The 22,933-nt window shown below is 43.6% G+C and overlaps 1 protein-coding gene across 1 annotated transcript in view; it reads left to right on the forward strand.

The window, feature by feature from the left end:
• Positions 1-12,081, forward strand: part of Fam124a (family with sequence similarity 124 member A) — a 48,192-nt gene extending 36,111 nt beyond the window's left edge. Inside the window, exon 4 of the mRNA XM_042685520.1 lies at positions 9,746-12,081. Coding sequence (XP_042541454.1) covers positions 9,746-10,537 — 792 coding nt within the window. The 3' untranslated portion in view covers positions 10,538-12,081. The remainder of the gene's footprint in view (positions 1-9,745) is intronic.
• The last annotated feature ends 10,852 nt before the right edge of the window (positions 12,082-22,933 follow it).

Here is a 22,933-nt window from a genome sequence, read left to right on the forward strand (position 1 = left end):
GGTGTGCCAGTACTGGGACTTAATACTGGGCCTGAGTGCCATCCCTTAGCTTTCCCACTCAAGGCTGGTACTCTACCACTTGAGCCACGACTCCATTTCTGACTTTCTGATAGTTAATTGGAAGTAAGAGTCTCGTGGACTTTTCTACTCAGATGGATTTTGAACAATAATCCTCAGATTTCAGCCTCTGAGTAGCTAGTATTACAAGTGTGAATTACTAGTGGCACCCAGATCATTCTTCTCCTTTTGCATAGTTATATTATTCATTTAAATATGTTAATGTGTACTATTTTATATTTTTATATTTTCAACATCCCAAATCTAGGTACTTTTTCTCTGATTCCAGTGTATTGCTTATCTGATGCATTGGTTATAAATATTTCAAGTCGATTTTTATCCCTTGGACTTTGTAAACAAACAAACCAACAAACAAAATACCTCAGACTTCAAGGCCAAAGCCACAACTAAGTCATAAAGCTATTGACTTGTTCATTTTCTATAAATTGGGTTTCACAGGCTTCTTCTCACATAGCTTTTTTCCTCTCCCTCTCTCTCTTTTTCCTCTCTCTTTTTCCTTTTCTTTCTTTTCTCTCTTGAGTCTGGTCCTTTTCTGATCTAAAAGACATTTAGACAAATGTAAATGCTAAAAATACTTTAGTTGGTAATGACAAGCAGGTTTTTTTGACCCATCTAAGACTTGGTCTGAGTGTCAGTGTAATATTCAGCACTGGTCAGCTGTGGCCAGCTAAGGTGTTTCCTTCCCAGCAGTTCTTGGTTGAGAGTCCCCTTCCTTATTCACAAAGGTACTACCAGAGCACTACACTAGGGTGGCCCAATGTGGCCTCCCTAGTTGTAATTCTGTGTACCAGATGTCACACTGGCATCCAGAAACTGAAATTGAGAAAAAAGTTGCTTCTTTAGTGCTGTTCTTGAGTGGAATATTGCAAACAGTCTGGCCTTCCAGTGGCCTCTGCCCTCTCTTCCAAGAGTCCAAGAGCACCAGGCTGTCAGAGGCCTGCCGAAGCAGCAGTCTTGGGAGAGATCTACATCTCCCAGTGATTGCATAAATATCAGAAAAACAAAAAAAAAGCCAAAGAAGCAGTCATAGAAACTGAGTGGGAGTTGCAGAAATCTGTCAGCAGAGTGGGATTAGGGATTTAGGTGGAGAGAGATGGGCCATATGAACCACCCTTTAAGTTCTGGAATATCCATTAAAGCAGCCAGGAACGGGGCTGGGAAGGTGGCTCAGTGGTAGAGTGCTTGCCTTGCATGCCTGAGGCCCTGGGTTCGATTCCTCAGCACCACATAAGCAAAAAGAAAAAAGCCGGAAGTGGCACTGTGGCTCAAGTGGTAGCACGCTAGCCTTGAGCTGAAGAGCTGAGGGACAGCGCCCAGGCCCAGAGTTCAAGCCCCATGACCGGACCCCAAAAAAAAATAAAAAATAAAGCAGCCAGGAACAATGGAGCTACTTTTTCTTTGTTGGATGCCTCTCAGCTACCTCAAGTCATTCAGAAGAAAAAAAAAACAAAAAACCCAAACCTCTGTAGGATGACGTAACTGTCCCTGCAGTGGACACTAAGCCCAGAAATATTTAGAATTAAAGCTAAAATGACTACAGTAAACAAAACCCATAATATTAACATTCTTGTGTCAGTTTCAGAAACAATTTGTTCATGTTTGGTAGTTTAAGTCTCTGTTGTGTCTTGGAAACTTTGGCCTTTTAAAACTAGAGGTCAGTCTTGTTATTACAGTTTTAAATGTGGTTTAGGCTTAATTTAGATTTGTACTTTTTTCTTTCTGCTTTGTTTCTCTGATAAGGTTTCTCTAGTTTTGCCTAGGTAGTTGATCCTTTTACCTTTACCTCCTGAGTAGCTTGGATTATCAGTGAGTAACTCTACTCCCAGCCCTTAGATTTGAACTTTTGAGGGCTAAAGTAGTAAAGTTTTAGTAATATGCAACATACAGAGTTTTAAGAGGGATTAATGTTCACTTGTTTATATGTTTAATTGATTAGACTTAAATGAATAGTTTTATCTCAAAAGCTTTAGGTGGGAAGGGAAGGTAGGAGAAAAATGAGGGAAGGGGTAATAAATTTGACGATATATACTTATTGCCTTACTTATGTAACTGTTACCCCTCTGTACATCACCTTGACAATTGAAAAATATCATCCTATAAAAAATAGTTTTAGGGGGACAGGAGAAGGGGAGATGGGAAGGGATAGGAAGGGGAAACAAAAGAGGAGGCAACATTGCTTGATAAGAAATGTACTCATTATTTTGCCCATGTAATTGTAACTCCTCTGTACAGTATTTTCACAATAAAAAAATCATTAAAAAAAAGTTTTAGGTAGAAGAATGTCTCAAGTAGTAGACTGCATGCCTAGCAAGTTCAAGGCCCTGAGTTCAAACCCCAGTGCTTATCATGAGACCACTGATCTAGTTTAAATATAACCAAGGAGCTGAGGATGTGGCTTAGCAGTGGAGCACTTGCCTAATCTTTGTAAGGCCCTAAGTTACATCCCCAGCACCGTTCCCCCCCCCCCAAAAAAACCAGGAAGACTAGAAGAAAGAAAGGGGAGAGGAGAGAAGGGAGCAGAGAGGAAGAAGAAGGAAAGGTAAGGGAAAGAGAGGAGGAAGGCAAAGCAAGGCATGTATAAAAAACATTTGGGAATTGCTTTTATTCAGGGAATTGAACTCAGAGCCTCATACTTGCTAGGCACGCATTCTCCCACTTAAGCCATGCCCCAAGTGCTCTTGCTTTTAGTTCTTGCTTTTTCAGATATGTTTTCTCACTTTTGCTAAGGTAGATCACTGGCTGCAGTCCTAATTCTACTACATGAATAGCTAGAATTATAGTTATTTGCCATCACACATAGTTTTTTTAAAAACTGTTTAACATATTAAAGAGAATGAGTTTTGCTACTAAATCCCCTTTAAAATAATTGTTTATATTGTCTAGATTTATTAACAGAAAATAAAATTTGTGAGTTGCACACAAGTCAGTGTTTAAGACAAATGTGCTTGAAAGTGATAATAATAATTGACTTGTTACTGAACAGGGAGAGTTAAGGGTTAGTGGCCATTGTAATTCACTGAGTTCCCAAGGTGGCCTTTCTTACTCGAGGCTCTGGCATTCCCACGGCAATGGGGATGCGATTCACCCTCTTGAAGGGCTTCTGTAACTCCTGGTGAGCCCAACTCAAACCAGAGAAGACAGACCCAGATCTATCCTCCAGCCTTTACATAGCTAGCAAGTCGAAATAACTGGTACCTCTTCAGGTAGACAGGAAACTGTCAGGTTGTTGCCATCTCTTGCAAGTGTAAACCTGAGATAATTCATTGCTCACAGTATGAAGAGACTCATTTCCCACCACATCTTAGTGAAGTTGCTAATTAGTTCATTGACATCCTGACATCACTGAACATCCGTCCAGGTCTCCTATCTCTAGGTCCTTCTGTTATTGTGTGTCTGTCTTGACTAGTGTTATTCTATGCTGGGATTTTTGGTCGTGGGGCTTAAACTCTGGGTCTGGGTGCTGTCCCTCGGCTCTTCAGCTCAAGGCTAGTGCTCTACCACTTGAGCCACAGCACCATTTCTGGCTTTTTCTGCTTATGTGATACTGAGGAATCAAACCCAGGGCTTCATGCATGCAAAGCAAACACTCTACCACTGAGCCACCTTAAGATGGGATTTTAAAGTTATTGTTACTTAAAGTTTTCAATTTCATTTTACTACTCAAAAAAGCCCACCCAGATTTCCAGCCAGGAGGGCACCTTGGGCTGTAATGATAACTGCTTGGTGGATTGTAGTGAAAGTAAGTTCTGACATGTTCCCTGAGTACTAAGATACGGGGATGCTGGCCTTCACTGTCTGCTGAGTACAGCATTGTGATTTTAAGACCAATCTCAGCAATCAACACCTTCCCCACTTGGGCAGCTTCATGAAAAAAAAAATAGACCTGTCTTTACTTTTTAGAACCTACAATGGCAATGACGTCTCTATGGTCTGAGCTGGGCTGGATGAGGCTTTTGTTCCACACAGACCTGTGTTCTGGGTCAGCCAATCTCCAGTGATGTAAGCAGCCTCGTGTTTCTGGCATTCCTGTTACAAATGCATTCAGTCGTCTCGTTCTAAGTGATTTAACAGATACTCCTACAAGAGCACACTTTTGAGAGGCATAAATAGACATGGTTAGAGCTGATGAGGTTCAAGAACAGAAAGTAAGTTTTGTTACGAAAGGACAAAGTATGATGAGAACAAAGTAAAAAATCATGGAGAGGTAAACATGGCAGTGGAAACTCCATGCACAGAATTTCCATTATCTGTGTGATTTCCCACACAGGTTAAATCAAGAAACAAGTTCAGTGTGCCTTATACAAAATACCTATGTAAAAAGAAGGAAGTCTGGGCTGGGAAGGTGGCTCAGTGGTAGAGTGTTTGCCTTGCATACATGAGTCCCTGGATTCGATTCCTCAGCACCACATAAGCAGTGGCACTTGAGCTGAAGAGCTCAGGGACAGCACCCAGACCCAGAGTTCAGGCCCCAAGACTGACAAAAAAAAAAAAAAAAGGAATTATAAATAAAAGAGGGAGGTAAGACAAAGAGAAAAATTTTATTTTTACATGCCGGCAATCACCTCTTCCTCTAGCTTTCTAAGTGCAGATGGTCCGAGGTAAGCAGAGCTTGGTGATTCATGCCTGTAGTAGCAACGTGGTTGTCTGAGATCAGGGGTCATAGCTTGAGGATAACCCAAATGTAAAAGTTCACAAGAGCCAGAAGTTGGTGCTCATGTCTGTTATCCTAACTACTCAGGAGTCTGAAATCTGAGGGTCACAGTTCAAAGTCAGCCTCCGCATGTTTCTTCTCAGCGTGCTTCCTGTGTCCTGCTTGAGGTCATTTAATAATATCTGCACAAGATAGCACTTCCCAGAAGAGAACTGTCCAGTCTCAGCTCAGCTGTGTTGTGTGTGAGGAACCTTAGGTTAAACTGAATCTTTCAGATTCCCCCAGACTCCTTATAATTCAAGGAATGAGAGGCTTTGCCTGTGGGCAGCATCCTTAACAAGTACTTTCTTGAAAATATTGTGGAGCAGAGTGAAGGAAGAGACAAACTTGTCATGTTTTGTTTCAGAACAAGCATGTGACTTTTCATGTGAACCTACTACTGCTCAGTTTCCTGAGATGCCCCTTGCTTTTCTTAACCCATGGGTTGAAGGTTCATTGTTGGCTCAGTGAACAGCAGACAGTGCTATGCAGGTCTTCTTCAGGCCACGGACAGAGCAAGAGGAAATAGCCTTACTCAGAAATCGGGTGAGGCTGGAGGAGAACACCTTGACCTGAACAAATCAAGAAGACTGCTGGAGCTCCTGGAGAAGGAGTGGAGTCATCCTTTACTAGTGATTTCAGATGAAGAGATCCTCCCATGTGCCCAGGAATGAGCCTCTTAATACCCAGGCCCTTGCGAAAGATCCTTAGCCTGATGGTGCTGCAGAGACATTCCAATCTCCTAGGCACAGTGCCTAATGCTTACAGTTGCAGGAAGAGTTCCCAGGTCCACTGCTAAATTCCAATATTTCTAATGACTCAAGGACCATCACCAGATCCTGGCCAGTTTCTCTAGGCAGATTAATTTATGCAAATGCTACCCTGTTCCTTTGCAGAAGTTCCTTAAATAGCAGCAAAGGGAACTTCTGGATTCCAGGGGGACGCCAGGTCTGGACTGCTTCACAGGGAAGAAAAGAAAGCTGGTTTCGTGCCACTGCTGCTGTCATTGGAGGCCCCTGGGAGCTGAAAGCAATGGGAGGAAGACATAGGCTCTTATTTCATTCTGGGAAGATCTGCTGGGGGAGAGTCCCTGAAAACATTTGCCATCATTCATCCTTAGCCTCTGGCATTCCCAGTCCGGCAAACAAGAGAGGCAGGAAACAGAGCCGCCCTCAGGGGAATGGACATAAACTCTATCCTTTGCCTATGTGAGTTATCTCAGGTTAGATAAAACCCTGCTTTTAGGGACCCCTCTGTCACTGGGCTGTCAGAAGATAGCACCAGGTTAGCTCCAAGCAGATCCTGAATGTGCATTGGCCCTGGGCCCAGATGGAGGCCATGATGGGGAGGCTGTCCAGTCACCCTCCCTCCATCTCCTGCCCCCAGAACATCCAACAATTAATCCAAAGACCTGTGCCAGCTCTGAATCCACGCACCCAGCAGGCACCTCCACTATGCATATGGACACTGCCAGTGAAAAAAACTGAGGGTAGCACAATGCAGCATTTCTCTGGCCTCCTGCCTTCACCATGCAGTAAAAAACAGAGTCCAGGTAAGTGTTCAACAATTAGTAATGAAAATCTCTGCTAAAATAGTCACCTTCTGCCAGTCATGCCTGATTTTTAAGTCCGATTCAACACCTTCCTTCTCCTTGACAATGGAAAGGCTAAGGCATGCCCTAGCTGTTCCTTCCACGGAAACCTTGACACCTTGGGCATCACATGCTGCTGTGGCTTCCCCACTGGCTTCCTGTTCCATGCAGATTCAGCCTTAAATATCCTCATTGAGAACACTTTCTCTAATAAGAGATGGAAATAACAAGGTGGCATGTCCTTATTAACAAGCAGATGAGACGAGAACACCCAGGAGAATTGTCACCTTCCCAGCCAGAAGCAGCCTCCTTCCCCAACAGGCTCATGACTTGTTTTCTCTCTTATTCATCCAAGCTCAAATGATTGTAGAAATTGTTGGTCTCTCCAACAAGCACCCAGCTGTGACAGCTGTGCCTTCTAGGACTGCCCCTTACCCTGTCACAAAGGAGTGGCTTTCCATTGGTGCCTGAACTACAGTTGCAGGCCAGACACTAGGCAAAGTGTGTGCTGAGCTGGTCCTCCCTCCTTGGCACAGAGCTTTGCAGAGCATACATTAATGGGAACAGGACGTGTCAGTCACAGGGCAGAGCTGAGAGTTCAGGGGACAATGGAACAGAGCAGCAAGACCTAAAGGAACCTAACCACACCCTTATCTAATAAGACCCCTGTGAAGTCTAGAGCTGTTGTAGCCAGTTCTGTGGTGACAACTGGCTGTGGATTGTGAGAAGAACCACACCTTGCCCATTTACCACCTACACTGAACACAGTTCACTTTATATCCCTTAAAGATCCATAACTTAGGTGCTCAGAGATCTTACTCGCTGCTCCTCACATTTAGTCATTAAGCTATCCTAACTGGAACTTGGAATTTTCATTATGTGAGAATCTTGAAAAATCTAAAAGAGACAAGTCACACCATGCCCTGATTCATATGCAAATAGAGGATGCTGGCATTTCAAAACCTGCAGACAGAGAACAGTAAGACATGAGAACAACCAACAAACAGAATACAGAGGCTAAGGGTGCAGAGAGGAATGCCAGCCAGAGAATTCACAGAAAATGCTGACCACCTGAATCCATGATGGAGAAGACCCTCATGTGACGGATTGCAAATGCAGCTGCTTTGTCCTGAATCTTAATAAATGAAGACAATTGCCGTATCTTCTGAACAGCATCCCTGCCTGCATCTAACTTGTTCTTCACCCCATTGCCTCCTGCCATTTTGCTCTCAGTCTTCAAGATTTGCAATGGTGGTGTCCTGTATTTGTATGTGATTCAGGATCCAGTTTAGAATCTTCAGGATCCCCCCCTACTCTGATTCATGCCCCTAACCCTACTCTTATGGCTGCTCCTATGCCTCAATGGCCTTCCTGGCCTGTATACCTGGCCCTCCAGCTAACTCATACCATACCAGCTTCCAAGATACTATCCAACCGTGACTTACTAAAGCAAGCCATGCTGTTTCAACTCCCCTGTCAAGTTGACTACACTCTTCTCTGCCCTGTGGACTGCAGTCATAGCTCACCTTATTATGTTTGAATGCTGTGTTGTTAATTCTTGGAGTCTAAGCCCTTGTCTTATCAAAGTTAACTGTGCCTGCTCTCTGGGTCTTTTTCATATGATCGTGGTACACAAGGATGCCGGTAAAGAAAATCAGTATCCTGGGGCATATTTAATACTCCCCAAGGCCTAATCACGTTTGAGATGCTCTGCATAAAAGGCCCTCTGTATTTGAAAGAAGTAAGTCAATAACTATCTATAAGATTAAGAGATTTTTGGAAGAAGGCAAAAAAAAAATTACCTTGGAAATCAATGAAAGGAACAGTCAGAGAAGAAATATAAGACTCTGACACTAGCAGAAAAATAAGTTCATGGATTGTTTGCCCACATGGTCAAGACCTCTTTGACCAACATGGCCCTAGTCTCAATTCTCAACTTGGCTTTCCATCACTGCTTTCCACCTCTCTGGCCAGCAGCCAGGCCAGACTCTGCCCACGGCTTCTGCTTGTGCTGGCTTCTCTCCCCAACATTCACCTTCTCCACTCATGCCAACCTCTAGGTGCACAGTTGCCCCTTCTCCAAGACGAATGGGCAGACTTCCTCCACTGTGCCCTGAGCAACCATGGTCTTTCCTCAGTGTTCCTGAAAGGGCCTGTCTTCACATCATCTAGGCTCTTACTTGCTTGTCTCTTCCACCCTTTCAATGGAGTATAAATTCCATGTGGTAAAAAAATAAACAGATTCTTCCTCCTCATAGTTCCCTCTCTATAACCCAGATCCTCCATGAGTATGTGTCACATTGAGCTGAAGCTCCTCCATGGCTATGGGAAAACCCATTTGACAGAGAAGGCAGAAGTGTTTGTTGTGAAGCCCAGTGACTCTGCCTGCTGTATACTGACTAGATAGAAATGTCCCCTTGAACACCCCAGGAAAAATCAGTATTTCACAGCTCATACATCAGATGATCCAATCCTCTCTAAAGCTAGATCTACTATCCTCTACCCATCGCTGAATTGAAACGTTGTACTGTGAGGTTGGCCTATAGGCTTGGACATAGGTCACTGAGAAAATCAGAGAGAAACAAATAAGTAGATTGGTGTGTGGGAAGGGAAAGGCCCAGTTCTGTACAGCAGAAGCAAGGGCCTGGAGAGCTTCAGTGTGGGCTGTGTGTGGAGGGCCCTTGTGAGCAATGAGGGCACTGTGTTAAGGGTGAAACTACTCACCCACCAGCATCCTCAGGACCCATCTGTGCTCAGAACTTCCCTTTCATGTATCTTAATTTCGGAAAGGGCAGAATACAGAGAGGAATCAGTAGTGCCTAAGAGCAAGTGAACAAATGCTGACCTCCTGAGAGCCCCTCATCCTGAACCATAGGCTACCAGGAGGACTGTGTCCTGGGGACCTCATGTGCTGTAATCCAGCCCCTGGCAAAAGTCACATTCCTCTTCCTGCCAGTACCGTCCAAACAATGTCTACAGGGGGAAGATCATGGCAATGTGGTTGAGGAAAAGCATAAACCCTGCACATATTCCTTTTGCATTCCCCCAAGAGTTCTTTATCTTCATTAGCGTGCTCAGCCAAGCACTTGCCCATTTTTGCTAACCTGTTGGATACATTCCCATGTTCAATACTTCAAGACTGCAGTATTGGTCCCTATTGTAAGGAGGACCTGCCTGCATCTCCCCCCACCTCAAAGGTGGCTCGTCCTCAGACTGCCACAGACTCCTCTTCATTGTTTTGTCTGCTTCTGTCTTTGGAGAACAAAATTACTGGTAGTGCTTTATTGCTGAGACATTGCTGGAAGTTTCCACTGATTGGCAGTGTTTTCATGCAGCATTGAACAGCAAATTTCCTGACTAACGAGGTCTACCTTCTCCTCTCATAGGCCCAGAAGAAGCACAGGAAGTTCACCAAACCCAACAGAGCACACCACTCCTATGAGAAGAAGCCTCATTATGCTCCTTCACCCACTACCACTGCACCTAGCCATGCACCGGGCATCAGAGAGCCAACCCCATTCACAGTGCCCAGCCGGAGGAGTTTGCCTCCTGAGCAGCAGCAGGAATGTGCCAGACTAGCCAGTAGCATCCCTTGCCCTCCCTGGTCTTTCCAGAGAAGCAAGTCCTTGTTTTGTTTGCCCACCCAAGGCCCCTCCTCAGTCTCTTCAGCTGAACCACAGTGGTTTTCTAACATCGATGCCCCAAGCCACAGGGCATCAGAGAGGAAGTCTGGTCACCTCTTCTCCATTGATGATTTAGAGGGGGCCCAGGAGACAGATGTAGACACAGGCCTGCGGCTGTCCTCCTCCGACCTATCAGTGGTCTCAGCATATTCTGCCCCAAGTACGTTCTGCAGTTCTGTGGAAACTTCCCTGTCTTCTGAAAGATTCAACAGCCACAAGCCAGCACACAAGGATCCCAGAGAAGAAAGACCTCTACCTACAGCCAGTGGGATGACCCCAGAATCCTCATGGACTCCCCTCCCCTTCCTCACCAAAGGGTCTGCCAGCTCCTCAGAGACAGCCATCACTGCCCCCCCAGCTTTCAGTGCCTCGTCACTCAGAGAATCATCCACACAGCTCCCTTCTGATGCCCCCAAAACTACAAGGGCTGACCAAAATATACCACCACCAGCAGCAGCAGCAGCAGTGGCTGACGTGGAGGAGTTCTACATCTGATCATGGCTTGTCTTCCAAACACAAACTCAGACCCACAGGCTCAGGTCCCCCAGTGTTCTCAGCCTGGATTTCCAGGTCTATCTGGGACACGTTAATCCGTTTCTGGGGGTTTATTAGCACAGAGGCCCTGCCACACCTCCTTAGCTGAGACAATGTATTTCTAGGGACATGGTGGAAAAAAATACTGACATTTCTATGCAAATAAGTTCTCCACAAACTTAAGTCCTAAAATATATTTTGAATATTCCATTATACAATTTAAATGCTTTGTATAATTATTTAAGATGAAGAGAAAACCCAGTCAGCCAGAGCTGACTTGGCAAATGTTTCATGCTGTGAAAGTGAAACAATTAAAGCCAACATGTTGAATGTGGGAGAGAAAGCAAGTGACTTCTAAGAGCTATCCAAGCACAATGACAGAAAGTACGGCTTATTGGAGTCTCCCCTCCCCCATAGATTTATATTTCCACAGGACAATGGCCCTAGAAATTTGCAAGTCTTGCTTAGAGCTGACAGGCAGCCTAAGATGGCTGTCAGCTTACATCAGACTGCAAAATGCCTCCCTTCAAAACCCCTGCAGCATACGAAAATCTGGATTTGGACCAAAGTGGCTAATATGCTTTGAAGAATTTAGCATGAGTCACAGATTCCCGGTGCAGTTAAATAATTTCAGTTCTCAAACCTAGATTTGCAAATACTTTTTCAACAACACATTCACTGTCATGAATGATGGGCTGAAGATCAGTCCACCATCTAGGCTGATTTGGATCACCCAGACAGACACGGTCTTTGGAGATAAAGTATAATAGGATGTGAAACATAATGGTTAGACGGGCTTCATAAGACTCTTCCACTTTCAAAAGCACAATCCAAGGGCCACATCCATAGCTCTGTAAGTGACAGGAGCCACATTTTACACTGTTTTCTTTTCTCAAGAAATATACATGGCTCTCCTATGTTCTTCATTTTTTTAATAACTTGGAATGTTTCAGCCAGTGTTTTCTGACTGCACAGATGAGCAAGTGTCACCCTTCCCCCACAGTGGGAAGCCACCCAAAATACTCTTTCTGAGCGAACACTGGTACCCTGCTAGCCTTCGTGAGGACATGGGAGCCTTAATTAAAGCTGATGCTTTAACCCAACATTGGCTTTTCCGGTCTATTGTCCCATTCTGCCACCCTGTGAATGGCATTTAAGTCTCCCTGTAAGGATATGTTTACAACTGCAATGTCAGCAATGCCAAGTGCTAGCATCAGGGGCAATGCGTCCCTGATGCTATTTAATATTTACAGAGAAACAACATGGACCTGCGTTGTTCATTTACCAGCCTGGTGCTCCTTGCCTGAATTACTCAGGAGCCACGTTTCTTCTCCGGAAGTGTTCACACCAGCTGTCACATGGCCTCCAGGCTGCTGTTACCAGTCATCAGACTTGAGCTGCAACCTAAGGTGGGCCACCCTGTAGCAAGGGCTTTAGATCCTTCCTCAAACACCCTGGACTTCCCAGGACTTGGGATTGTAATATTCTGCTCCAATGTAAATAAAATTTTTTTAAAGAAAATACATGGTCTCTTCTAAATTCTAGGCCATGAGTGAGCAGACTTTTTCTGAAAAGGGCTAGATAATAAATGTCTTAAACTTTGTCAGTAATATTTTAATCTTTGTCAATCTCCACTTCAATTGTGGCATGATAAATAAAATGTAAATGAATGGGAGTGGCTGAGTTGCAATAAAACTTAATTCAGAGGCTGGGAAGGTAGCCCAGCGGTAGAGTGCATGCCTTGCAAGCATGAGGCCCTGGGTTCGATTCCTCAGCACCACATAAACAGAAAAAGCTGGAAGTGGTGCTGTGGCTCCAGTGGTAGAGCGCTAGCCTTGAGCTGAAGAGCTGAGAGACAGCGCCCAGGCCCAGAGTTCAGGCCCCATGACCGGCAAAAACAAAAAACAAAAAAACAAAAACAAAACTTAACTCACCAGTGCAAGTGGTAGACCAGAGTTGACCTAAGAAGTAGTTGACCAGCCCAGATTCTAGTCCACAACAAAAATTTAAGTTCTGCTCCCCATTCTGCTGTTCTGTGTAATAATAACAAGAAAATGGGTCTCCTGGGCCAAGCCAGTGACCACAGACCCTTGAAGTGCTCAGAACAGAAAGGAGAAGCTTTCTCCAGAGCTGGTTCCTAGAAAGCAGCCAGCAGCCCACCTCCTCCCTAGAAATGTGACTCCAAGTCAACAGCATATGAATGTTATAAGGAAAAAATAAAAATTTAGAGATGATGACAGTCTAGAGAACAGGGAAGCAAGCCCATGTAGCAGAAGGCAATGAAGTGGATCAAATGCCTAGTGATGATTCCCATCTTCATCCTTAATGGCACTCCTATTTTAGCATATTTGCATACCTTGTTAGGATTGTTGTAGAGCCCAACCCAGTGGGTCAGTGGGGACCCGAGATGATGAGACTTTTGTGACCCTGAGAGGGTTGGCACATGGTAAAACAAATGGGGTTTTACTTGAGCCCCAAGCTATTAAAGTCAGCGGGTGAGGTGACCTTCACAGTGGCATACTGGATCACGCCATCGAGGGTATCTCGGAGACCAGATACTTACTTTTAGCAGAAAGACCCTGGGATATATGGCTGATGTCTTTAGCCTCCAAAGAAATCAGAAGACATGCAAGTGTTTTCCTGGCCCTGTACTTTCTATAGCTGAATTCTCCAACTGTCAGTCCTTCTCTATTAGTAAACACAGAAGTCTAGGAGCTTAAGAGCAAGTACAACAACCACTGGAGACTTGGGGAGGAAGAGGGAAAGGGAAGGGCGAAAGGAGGCCACACTGAGGGGAGAATAGGAGTGAGAGATAATCAGCATAATGTAACCACCAAGTGCTGTTTGAAAAGAGGTTGTTGAAGACAGGTGAGCAACGTGAATACAATAAAAGGGGTGAATTCATAAAATATGCACTGTGTGCATGTATGGAAATGTCACAGTGAAACCCCTCATAACTGTATCTTAACTCAAAAATGAAATGACTTTTTAATGTAAAGAGAACAAATTTTGCCTAGAACTTAAACAAGCTTTTGAGAGCTCCCATTTGGTTCTGTATATTCACAAGAGAAATAAAGCATCCTTTTGTCAGAAAAAAAGAGAGAAGAAGAAAGAGAAAAGAAAGGAAGGAAAGAAAGAAAAAAAAGGAAGGAAGGAAGGAAGGAAGGAAAGGAAGGAAGGGAAGGAAGGAAAAGAAAGAAAGAGAAAGGAAAGGAAGAAAGAAGAAAAAAAGAAAGAAAGAAGGAAGGAAAGGAAGGAAGGAAGGAAGGAAGGAAGGAAGGAAGGAAGGAAGGAAGGAAGGAAGGGAAAGAAAGAAAAAGAAAGATAGACTGGGGCTGGGAAGGTGGCTCGGTGGTAGAATTCTTGCCTAGCATGCATGAGGCCCTGGGTTCGATTCCTCAGCACCACATAAGGAGAAAAAGCTGGAAGTGGTGCTATGGCTGAAGTGGTTCAGCATCGAGCTGAAGAGCTCAGAGACAGTGCCCAGGCCCAGAGTTCAGGCCCCACAACTGAAAAAAGAGAAAGAAAAGAAAGAAAGGAAGGAAGGAAGGAAGGTCACTCAGTGGCAGAGTACTGCTTATCACACAAAGTTCTGGGTTTGATCTCAGCATAAGAGAGAGAGAGAGAGAGAGAGAGAGAGAGAGAACTTCAATTTCTACTTTGGATGGTAACAACTATTGTCCAAAGATGTGCCACAATTAGGAACAATATACTTCTTGCAGGCAGAAGTCACTAGAATAATATGTGACAGAATGTTCCTACATGATTGATGACATCCTTCCCATCCATTTGGTACAAAGTCCTCACCTCCAGGCGCCTGGAGCCCCCATCAGCCCTATTCTAGATGGTAGAAGCCCTGTCCAATTGGGGACATTGCTAATCTTGAGTGTGTGAAAGTCACGTTCTACTAGATTCAAAGCACCCAAATGTGTGTGGTACTATCCTAGAAATGGCTGCTGAACAGAAACACTTCCAGGCCATAGTGGGTCACTGGAGATGGCTATGAGAAGACTTTGGTGCCACCTGGTGGCCGCTGTGTCCAGGAGGGTCAGTAACAGCCCTTTTCCATCAAAAAGATTCCATTTGACTTCCTTTCATTATCCCAAGTTTCATTTTTCTATTTTGTTTACTTCTAAAGAGCATTAAGACGACTTAAATTACAGTGAGATAAAATAATGTGAACAGAAATAGAAAAATCAGATTAAAGAATAGAATGGGGTTAAATGCTGCAGTTGACTGTCCAGGAAGCCAGGGGAAAAAGGGAAAGGTGATTGGCTTTATAGATCTCATTCAGGTCCAGAGAATCCTATTTCATTGTGATTTAAGTTGCCTCAATGCTATTTTTCCAAAAGCTGATTTCTAAAAGTATCTTCTCATCAGGAAAGATTCATTGGGGATTTTCTCTGGTCCAAGTTGATGGCTTTTCAACTTGGAGTGTGGAAAGGAGAATATTTAGAGGGCAGGGTACCCACCCCAAGTGCTCTGGACATGGTCCTGAGATCTCCACCCATCATCCTGTGGCGAGAGGAGGAAACTCCTGGTGTGTGGGAAGGGTGAGGCTGGTTTTCCACATTCTGTAGCTGCATGGCCAACTTGGATTTTCTTCCCCACCCCCACCCCCACCCCAAGAAAAGGCTTCCAGTGTAGTGAAGGCTTTCAGGTAAGATGAGTCTCCTCATCTTCCCCAATCTTCAATGACATGCCTGAGAAGACATAAGAATTCCAGTGTCAGAAACTCTTCCTTAGCCAGGCACAGCTACTCAGGGGGCTGAGATCTGAGGATGGTGGTTCAAAGCCAGATGGGGCAGAAAAGTCTGTGAGACTCTTATCTCCAATAAAGTACTCAGAAGAAGCTGGAAATGATGCTGTGGCCCAAGTGGTAGAGGACTCAGAGACAGTGCCCAGGCCCTGAGTTCAAGCTCCAGGACTGGCAAAATAAAAGAAAGGAGGAGTGGGAGGAGAAGGAAGAGAAAGAAGGTAACTCTTCCCTCTTCATTGCTTTGAACAGATTTGCATATTGTCATTCATGCAACATTCAGCCAGTAGTTATTATGTCCCAGTGTGCATCAGGCAGCCAGCCAGGTATTGAAAGGAACAGACATACCACCCTTGAGGAATTACTCTTCTTCTGCCAACATTATTATTTACTATTTTTCCATCCATTTTAGCATCTTCCTGGTAGAGCGAATGGAATTTACCTCAGAGTCACAGCCTCACATTTTGACACTAAATAGACTTGATTCCTAGTTCTGACTCTCACTTGCAGTGTGGCTGAGTTATTTCGTTTCACCATCCATAACAAATGGACAGAGCTCTTTATTTTGGAGAGTCATTTTGAAATTTTAATTAAGTAATTTATGCAAAAGACCCAAGACTACCTCTCAGTGCTTCATAAATGTTGATGTTCTTTTCTTTCTTTTCTTGTGTTCTAATCTTTCCCTAAAGAATAACCGTACCTTCTATCCAGCAGGTGCCACGCTATGCCATTCCAGACTCCTGTGAAGAGTCAGGCAAAGTTTTGCTTCAGCCAGTTCTCTTCCCACTTCCCCTCTACCATCTCCAGGTAGAATTCACCCACCAGGAAATCATATGTGCTGATCACCTCACCATCCACTAACCTCCCACACCTCCCTGATTTTCTCCTCCATTTCCAGCTACCACCCACAAAGCCAGGCCCTGAAACATCTAAACATCTTGCTTGCAAATCTCCAGTTCTGAGGTCCCCTTCCCTAATCCCTTTCCTCTTGCTTCCTGACCCATCAGTTCATCAGCCTGTGAAACCTGCTTTACTGCTGGTCTATTTCTCTGCCTACTCTAGAGTCCAAGGTTGTCCATTTCCCTGTTGCCATCTGTAATAACCTGAGACATTTGCCCCTCTGGCCTTCTGGGGGCCTGACCTAGCCCAAGCCCTCCCATCCCATCACTTCCAAGCATTACTGTACTGAGTTGCTTCCATCCTGTGCTATTTGGCCAACTTTTATCCACCTCTTATTTCTGGTCTCAACGATCCAGACTCATCCTGACTTCCCAGATGCTTCCAAACCCTTTGGCTTTGGATTATTCCCCTCTCAAAATTTAGCCATGTTTATTATAGCACTATTCACCATAGCTAAGGTATGGAATCAACCCAGATACCTCTCAATGGATGAATGATTCAAGAAAATAGGGTATACATGGAATTTTACCTATCCATCAGAAAGAATGTAAAGCAATGGAGAGACCGGGAAAAAATTGTGTTAAGTGTAGTCAGTCAGGCCTGAGAGACAAAGGATGCATGTTCTTCCTTATATGTGGAAGCTGGATTTAGCTTATAAACTTATAAGCAAATATGTTGGGCAATATGTAAATGTATACAAGTGTATTAACTGAAATACAGTGGATTCAAAGGAGATCTCAAATAGTATAATTCCTTAGAAAGGCAAAGTCAAAGTTCAGCAAAATAAAGAACCAGAAAGCGGGTTCTTGAAAAGTGTGGGGTGGGGTCAAAGAGTAAGGAGTGGACAAATGAAGAGGAGAAGAGTGGGAGAATGCAATCAAGAATCCAATATATGGGGCTGGGAAGGTGGCTCAGTGGTAGAGCGCTTGCCTTGCATGCCTGAGGCCCTGGGTTCGATTCCTCAGCACCACATAAGCAAAAAGAAAAAAAAAAAAAGAATCCAATATATAGCCTACAAAATTAAGAAGAGCAAGGGAAGGGGTGGGTAAGGGAGGGATGGGTAAGAATATTGAAAGGAGTGACTGATCAAGACACATTGTATTCATAAACTTCTTTGTTACATTGCAACTCCTTTGTACAACTACTTAAAGATACTATAAAATAGAATAAAATAAAAATCTTAACAATTTTTTTAAAAAGTTAACCTGGTGCCCCAGTCAGCCAGAGCTAGAATTATCCATTCCCTCTTCAAGATCCCTTCTTATTGCATGAGTCTGAGTCTAATGAGCCAGTTGTGAAAAAGATAGTAAAGGGTAGAATGGGTCTAGTAGGGGCTTTTGTCCTTTGCATTGATCACAAGATGGAAAATGCTACCTGACAGAGCAGAGGAAATTGACTTGGGAACAGAAGACTCCTCCTAGTTCTGCTCCAAGATTTGTGTTCCATTTGCTACAAAAATGGTCCTCCTATACAAGCTAGCTCACCTGTGCCAGGAGCTCTGGAATTTTCCTTTGCCCTGAACCTCAGTGGCTTTGTGGAGCTGAGTCCATCATCTGAGCTGTTTCTGTGGACCTGTGTGGATCTACTGGCTTCTTTGTTTACTTTCCCAGTTCGTAGTTCCACTCTGGCTTCTTACGACTATTTCCTCTGTCCAGCATTGCCCTTGCCGGACACCTGGTTGGGATTGTGACCTAATCACATGTGACCTTCCCAAGGAGGTCATGTTCTGTTCTAAGTCTAACCTTGCCATTGTTCTCAGATTTGATAAACACTAGTGCCTTCCATTTGGGTGTCTTTCCTTCCTGTCCTGTCCTATAGCTTACCTGGCCTCTCCTACATTGGGTCACACTTTGCTGGTGGGCTAGAACTGAATTTTCAGCTGCCTACTGAATAACCATGATTTAGGATTATCCTGTGCCCAAAACTAACCCACACCAAAGCATCATACACAATTATGTACCACAGAGAACTCTCCCTTTTCCTCTTCTTTTCTTCCTCCTCCTGTATTTCTCAGTTCTGTTCATGGTTTTTCTTTTTCTCTCTCTCTTACTTGTTCACATTCTAAAACCCAGAATGAATGTCCCAAGACAGCATAGTAGAAAGAAATAGAGGTCTGAGGTTACAAAGACCTGAATTTGAATCTCACTGCTGAGACTTCCTAGCCATGTATCCTTCATCAAGTGTGTTTCTGAGCCTTGTTTTCCTCATTTGTAGGAGAATAAGGCCAAGACTAGATAAGGTGCCAGAAGATTCACCTTCAAGGTTGATAGTAGGCAAAAGACCAATACCATCTTTATAAAGTTGTTGTGAGAAATAAATCGTATCAAGAAGCAAAGCCAGGGGCTGGGAAGGTGGCTCAGTGGTAGAGCGCTTGCCTTGCATGCCTGAGGCCCTGGGTTCGATTCCTCAGCACCACATAAGCAAAAAAGAAAAAAGCTGGAAGTGGCACTGTGGCTTAAGTGGTAGAGCGCTAGCCTTGAACTGAAGAGCTGAGGGACAGCGGCCAGGCCCAGAGTTCAGGCCCCACAACCAACCAAAAAAAAAAAAAAGCAAAACCAGACACAATGAGATATCATGTCCATCTTTCAAATTAGCAAATGTTTTAAAAATAACACTCAACTTATGTCTATTTTGTGACTCTTTTATCCTACTGGGGTTTGAACTCACAACCTTCTGCTTACTAAGTGCCTTACCACTGAGCCACTTCTAACCCTTTTTTGTGCTGATTTTGTGGGGGGGGGGGGGGTGTATGTGTGCGCAAGTGTGCTAGTCCTGGGATGTGATCTCATGGCCTAGGTACTGTCTATGAGCTTTTTTGTACAAGGCTAGCATTCTACAACTTGAGCCACATCTCCACTTCCAGCTTGTTGGTGTTTAGAGATAAGAGTCTCATGGACTTGGCTGCCCAAGCTGTCTTTACACCACAATTCTCAGACCTCAACCTTAGGTAACTAAGATTACAGGCATGAGCCACCAGGGCCCACTTGAAAAAGAGTCTCACTTACTGCTCAGACATGTACCTGGCTCTTGATCCTCCAATATTTGCTTCCAGTAATAGTTATGATGACAGGCACTGGCTACCATGCCAAGATTCTTACATTTTTTATGACTTTTTTCCTCTGATTTGCAATCAGACCAGAGGAAAATCAGCTCAAAGGAAAATTTAGCCTCCTGAGTAAGTAGAATTACAGACATAAACCAGCAGTGTCTGTTTTATTTTATTTTATTTTATTTAGTTGGTTGTGGGGCCTGAACCTGGGCTTGGGCATTGTCCCTTAGCTCTTCAGCTCAAGGCTAGCTAGTACTCTACCACTTGAGCCACAGCACCACTTCTGGCTTTTTCTGCTTATGTGGTGCTGAGGAATCGAACCCAGGGCCTCATGCATGCAAGGCAAGCACTCTACCACTGAGCCACCTTTCTAGCCCCCAGTGTCTGTCTTATAGATGACTTTTACCAGTAATTGACACAACTGTTTTTAGAAATAGTAACCTTAAAAATGCTTTTATCAAGCCAGGCGCCAGTGGCTCATGCCTGTAATCCTAGCTACTCAGGAGGATCTGAGGATCACAGTTCAAAGCCAGCCTGGGCAGGAAAGTCCTTGAGACTCTTATCTCCAATAAACCACCAGAAAACCGGAAGTGGTGCTGTGGCTCAAGTGATAGAGTGCTAGCCTTGAGCTGAAGGGCTGAGGGATGGTGCCCAGGCCCAGAGTTCAAGGCCTACAACTGACAACAACAACAAACAAAATGTTTTTAGCATCCAGGCACTGGTAGCTCATCCCTGTAATCCTAGTACTCAGGAGGCCAAGATCTGAGTAAGCCTAGGCAGAAAAGTCCATGAGACACTTATCTTCAATAAACTAAAATATAAAAAAGAAAAAGAAAAAAAGAAAAAAGAAAAAACCAGAAGCAGAGCTATGGCTCAACTGGTAGAGTGCTAGCCTTGAGCAAAAAAAGCTCAGGGACAGCACTAGACCCTGAGTTCAAACCCCAGGAATGGCAAAAATAATAAAATGTTTATATCTCATTATAGTGAAGGATGAATGTTACTAAAGTACTTTATGTGTAATATAAAAGTAATGAAACATTAAAATTATAAAGAAAGTGGAAGTATAAGAAAGAATAATAGTGAGAATGATTTGATTGAAGCACATTATGTGAATATATGAAAACATCACAATGAAATCCTTTTGTACTATTAATATATGGTTAAAAAAGAAAAAAAATCAAACCTTACCTTTAGATAGTAATAGACCAATTAAACAGAGCGACATATTTCAAATTCTCTGAATTCATACTTTATCCAAAAGTCATAATCAGTTTTGCACTTGGCAATTTTGTCTTACCACTCTTATTTTTAAAAATTAGATTAGTAGATTAGCTCATCACTGATTAATGAAAGTGAAATACTTATGCCTCATTTTATTTCCAGAACTCTTTCCCAAAGAAATTGTCCAAAGTAGAGCTAAAGCCTGATAAAATCTTTGTCACAGTACAATCAATAATAACACTGCTGGAGAGCCAAATGACTGTGCAGTACACAAGGGAAGAACAGTAAATTAGGCCTAATACCTGTTGCTCACTTCTGTAATCCTAGCTACTCAGGAGACTGAGACTTGAGGATTGTAGTTCAAAGTCAACCCAGGCAGTAAAGTCCATGAGACTCTTATCTCTAATTAACTACCAAAAAACTGGAAGTGGAGATGTGTCTCAAGTATATAATATTAGCCTTGAGTTGAAAAAGCTAGGGGAGAATACCCAGGTTCTGGGTTCAAGCCCTAGTACCAGCACAAACACACACCCAAACACACACACATACACGCACACACACCCCCCATAATAAATTATGAGCCTATATTGTAAACTATGGCTAATGTGTCCAAGAATGTGTAATTAAAATGGAAAAAGCTAAAATAAGAGGATGAAATGTTGACAACATAAAATGCACACAGCCATGTAAAACTAAACAGAGAAAAACAGACTGTAAAGAAGCGTGCCAAAGCTCAGTCACTTCTGCTTCTGGGTGGTGGAGTCATGGAACCACTCTTTCCACTCATATTTTCTATGGTAAGTACTTGTTAAATAATTTTAAATAACATTAAAAAGTTAAATTTTCGATTTTGATTGGATTTTAAATAATTTCACAATTTAAGCATGGTAAAATGGAGAATTCCAGCTCCCTTCACATCTAACTACTGCTGCTCGTTCCTTCCTTCCTACCCTGGTTACATGATAGTTTTGACCAGGGTGGAGCACGGAGCTGCTGATCTTTCATCATAACCAGCTCCTTAACCTTTGTGACACAGTTACCTCACCTGTGAAGTGGAGGCATGCTAATACCTCATCTCTTCATGTGTTCATGGTACAGAAACCTCCTGGTGGACCACAACTGGCTGAACAGCTAGGGCATCAGCAGGAGGAATACAAAGAGACCAGAGGCCACATAAGCCTCCTACACTCTGGTATGGCCCCCTATTGGAGAACAGAGATCCAATGATGACTTCAGTGGAATTTCTCAGCTACCCAGGATGATGGCTTTGAGTCAGAATGAGTTTGAGCTAAAGGAAATGAAGAACATTTTTCATTCTCTGATTTTGTTGCCAGAGAATCAGGCTACCATCCAGTATCATTATGAACGGTGTTCTAGCTCTCCTGGGTGTAATCATAGATTCTCAAATCTCCACAGTACTGGCATCAATCTCCTTCCATTCATCCATGTGTAATGGCTAATTGTTTTTAAAGTTCTTCACCCACCCTCCTGCCCAAGACCCTCCCACTGGTGCCTCTTACCAATCAAGTAGAATTAGCTTCTCCTCAGATGCAGTCTCTAGACTTCCACCCTACTACCTCATTGCCTACTCCACCCTAGCCTTTAGCCTTTATCATTCTGTGCTGCAGCCAGCTGTGCCCTTCACTCTCAATTAAAGACACTTCACGCTTCTCATCTGCAGGCCAAAGCCTGGGTTGTTACTCCAACACATCCTATTGGCCTGTCAAACTCCTGTCATCTCACAGTCCTTTACAAAGACCACCTCCTTCAGGAAGCTTTCCTGTATATCCACCCAAGCGTGATTCTCACTGCAGAAGCACCCTAGTATGTAATGCCTCTGACTCAGGTCAAGTTGCTTATCTACCCAGGCAAATTACCAAGGAGCCCTTTGTTCAGAACAGTGCCTCAATAAACAAGATCCAAGTGAATGCATGCATGCATGGATTATTTATGTGTGACTCAATCTCTGCAGTCCCTAATGGTGGGCTTTTCATGAAAAACACCATTTTCACAATCCCAGGTCAAAGCACCTGGCCCTGATCAACTGCTCATTTCATAGTGATAAACTGCCCATTTCCTGATACTCAATCTGGGTGTTCTAGAGGGCCTCCAGAAAGAAATTGAATGTAGGGAGGAAAACATGTGTGGGCATTGCTGGTATCTGTAGTTACCTTCTTGGTTGGGTTCCAATCCTATCTGCTTTTATTCTTCTGGTCTGAAAAGTCCTGACTTCCTTTTTTCAAATTTATGTTTATTGTGGAAGTGAGGGATTACAGTTACATAGGTCAGGAAATGAGTACATTTCTTTATGGACAGTGTCACCTCTTCCCACATTTTCTTCCAGTTTTTCCCTCCTGAACCCCTTTTCCCCCAAGTTGTATAGTTTATTGTCAACATTAGTATCTAGTAACACTGCTAAATTAGTTCACCT

This window comes from Dipodomys spectabilis, unplaced genomic scaffold, assembly GCF_019054845.1.
Source record: "Dipodomys spectabilis isolate Male_0828 unplaced genomic scaffold, ASM1905484v1 ptg000095l, whole genome shotgun sequence".
NCBI classification, from domain to species: Eukaryota; Metazoa; Chordata; class Mammalia; order Rodentia; family Heteromyidae; genus Dipodomys; species Dipodomys spectabilis.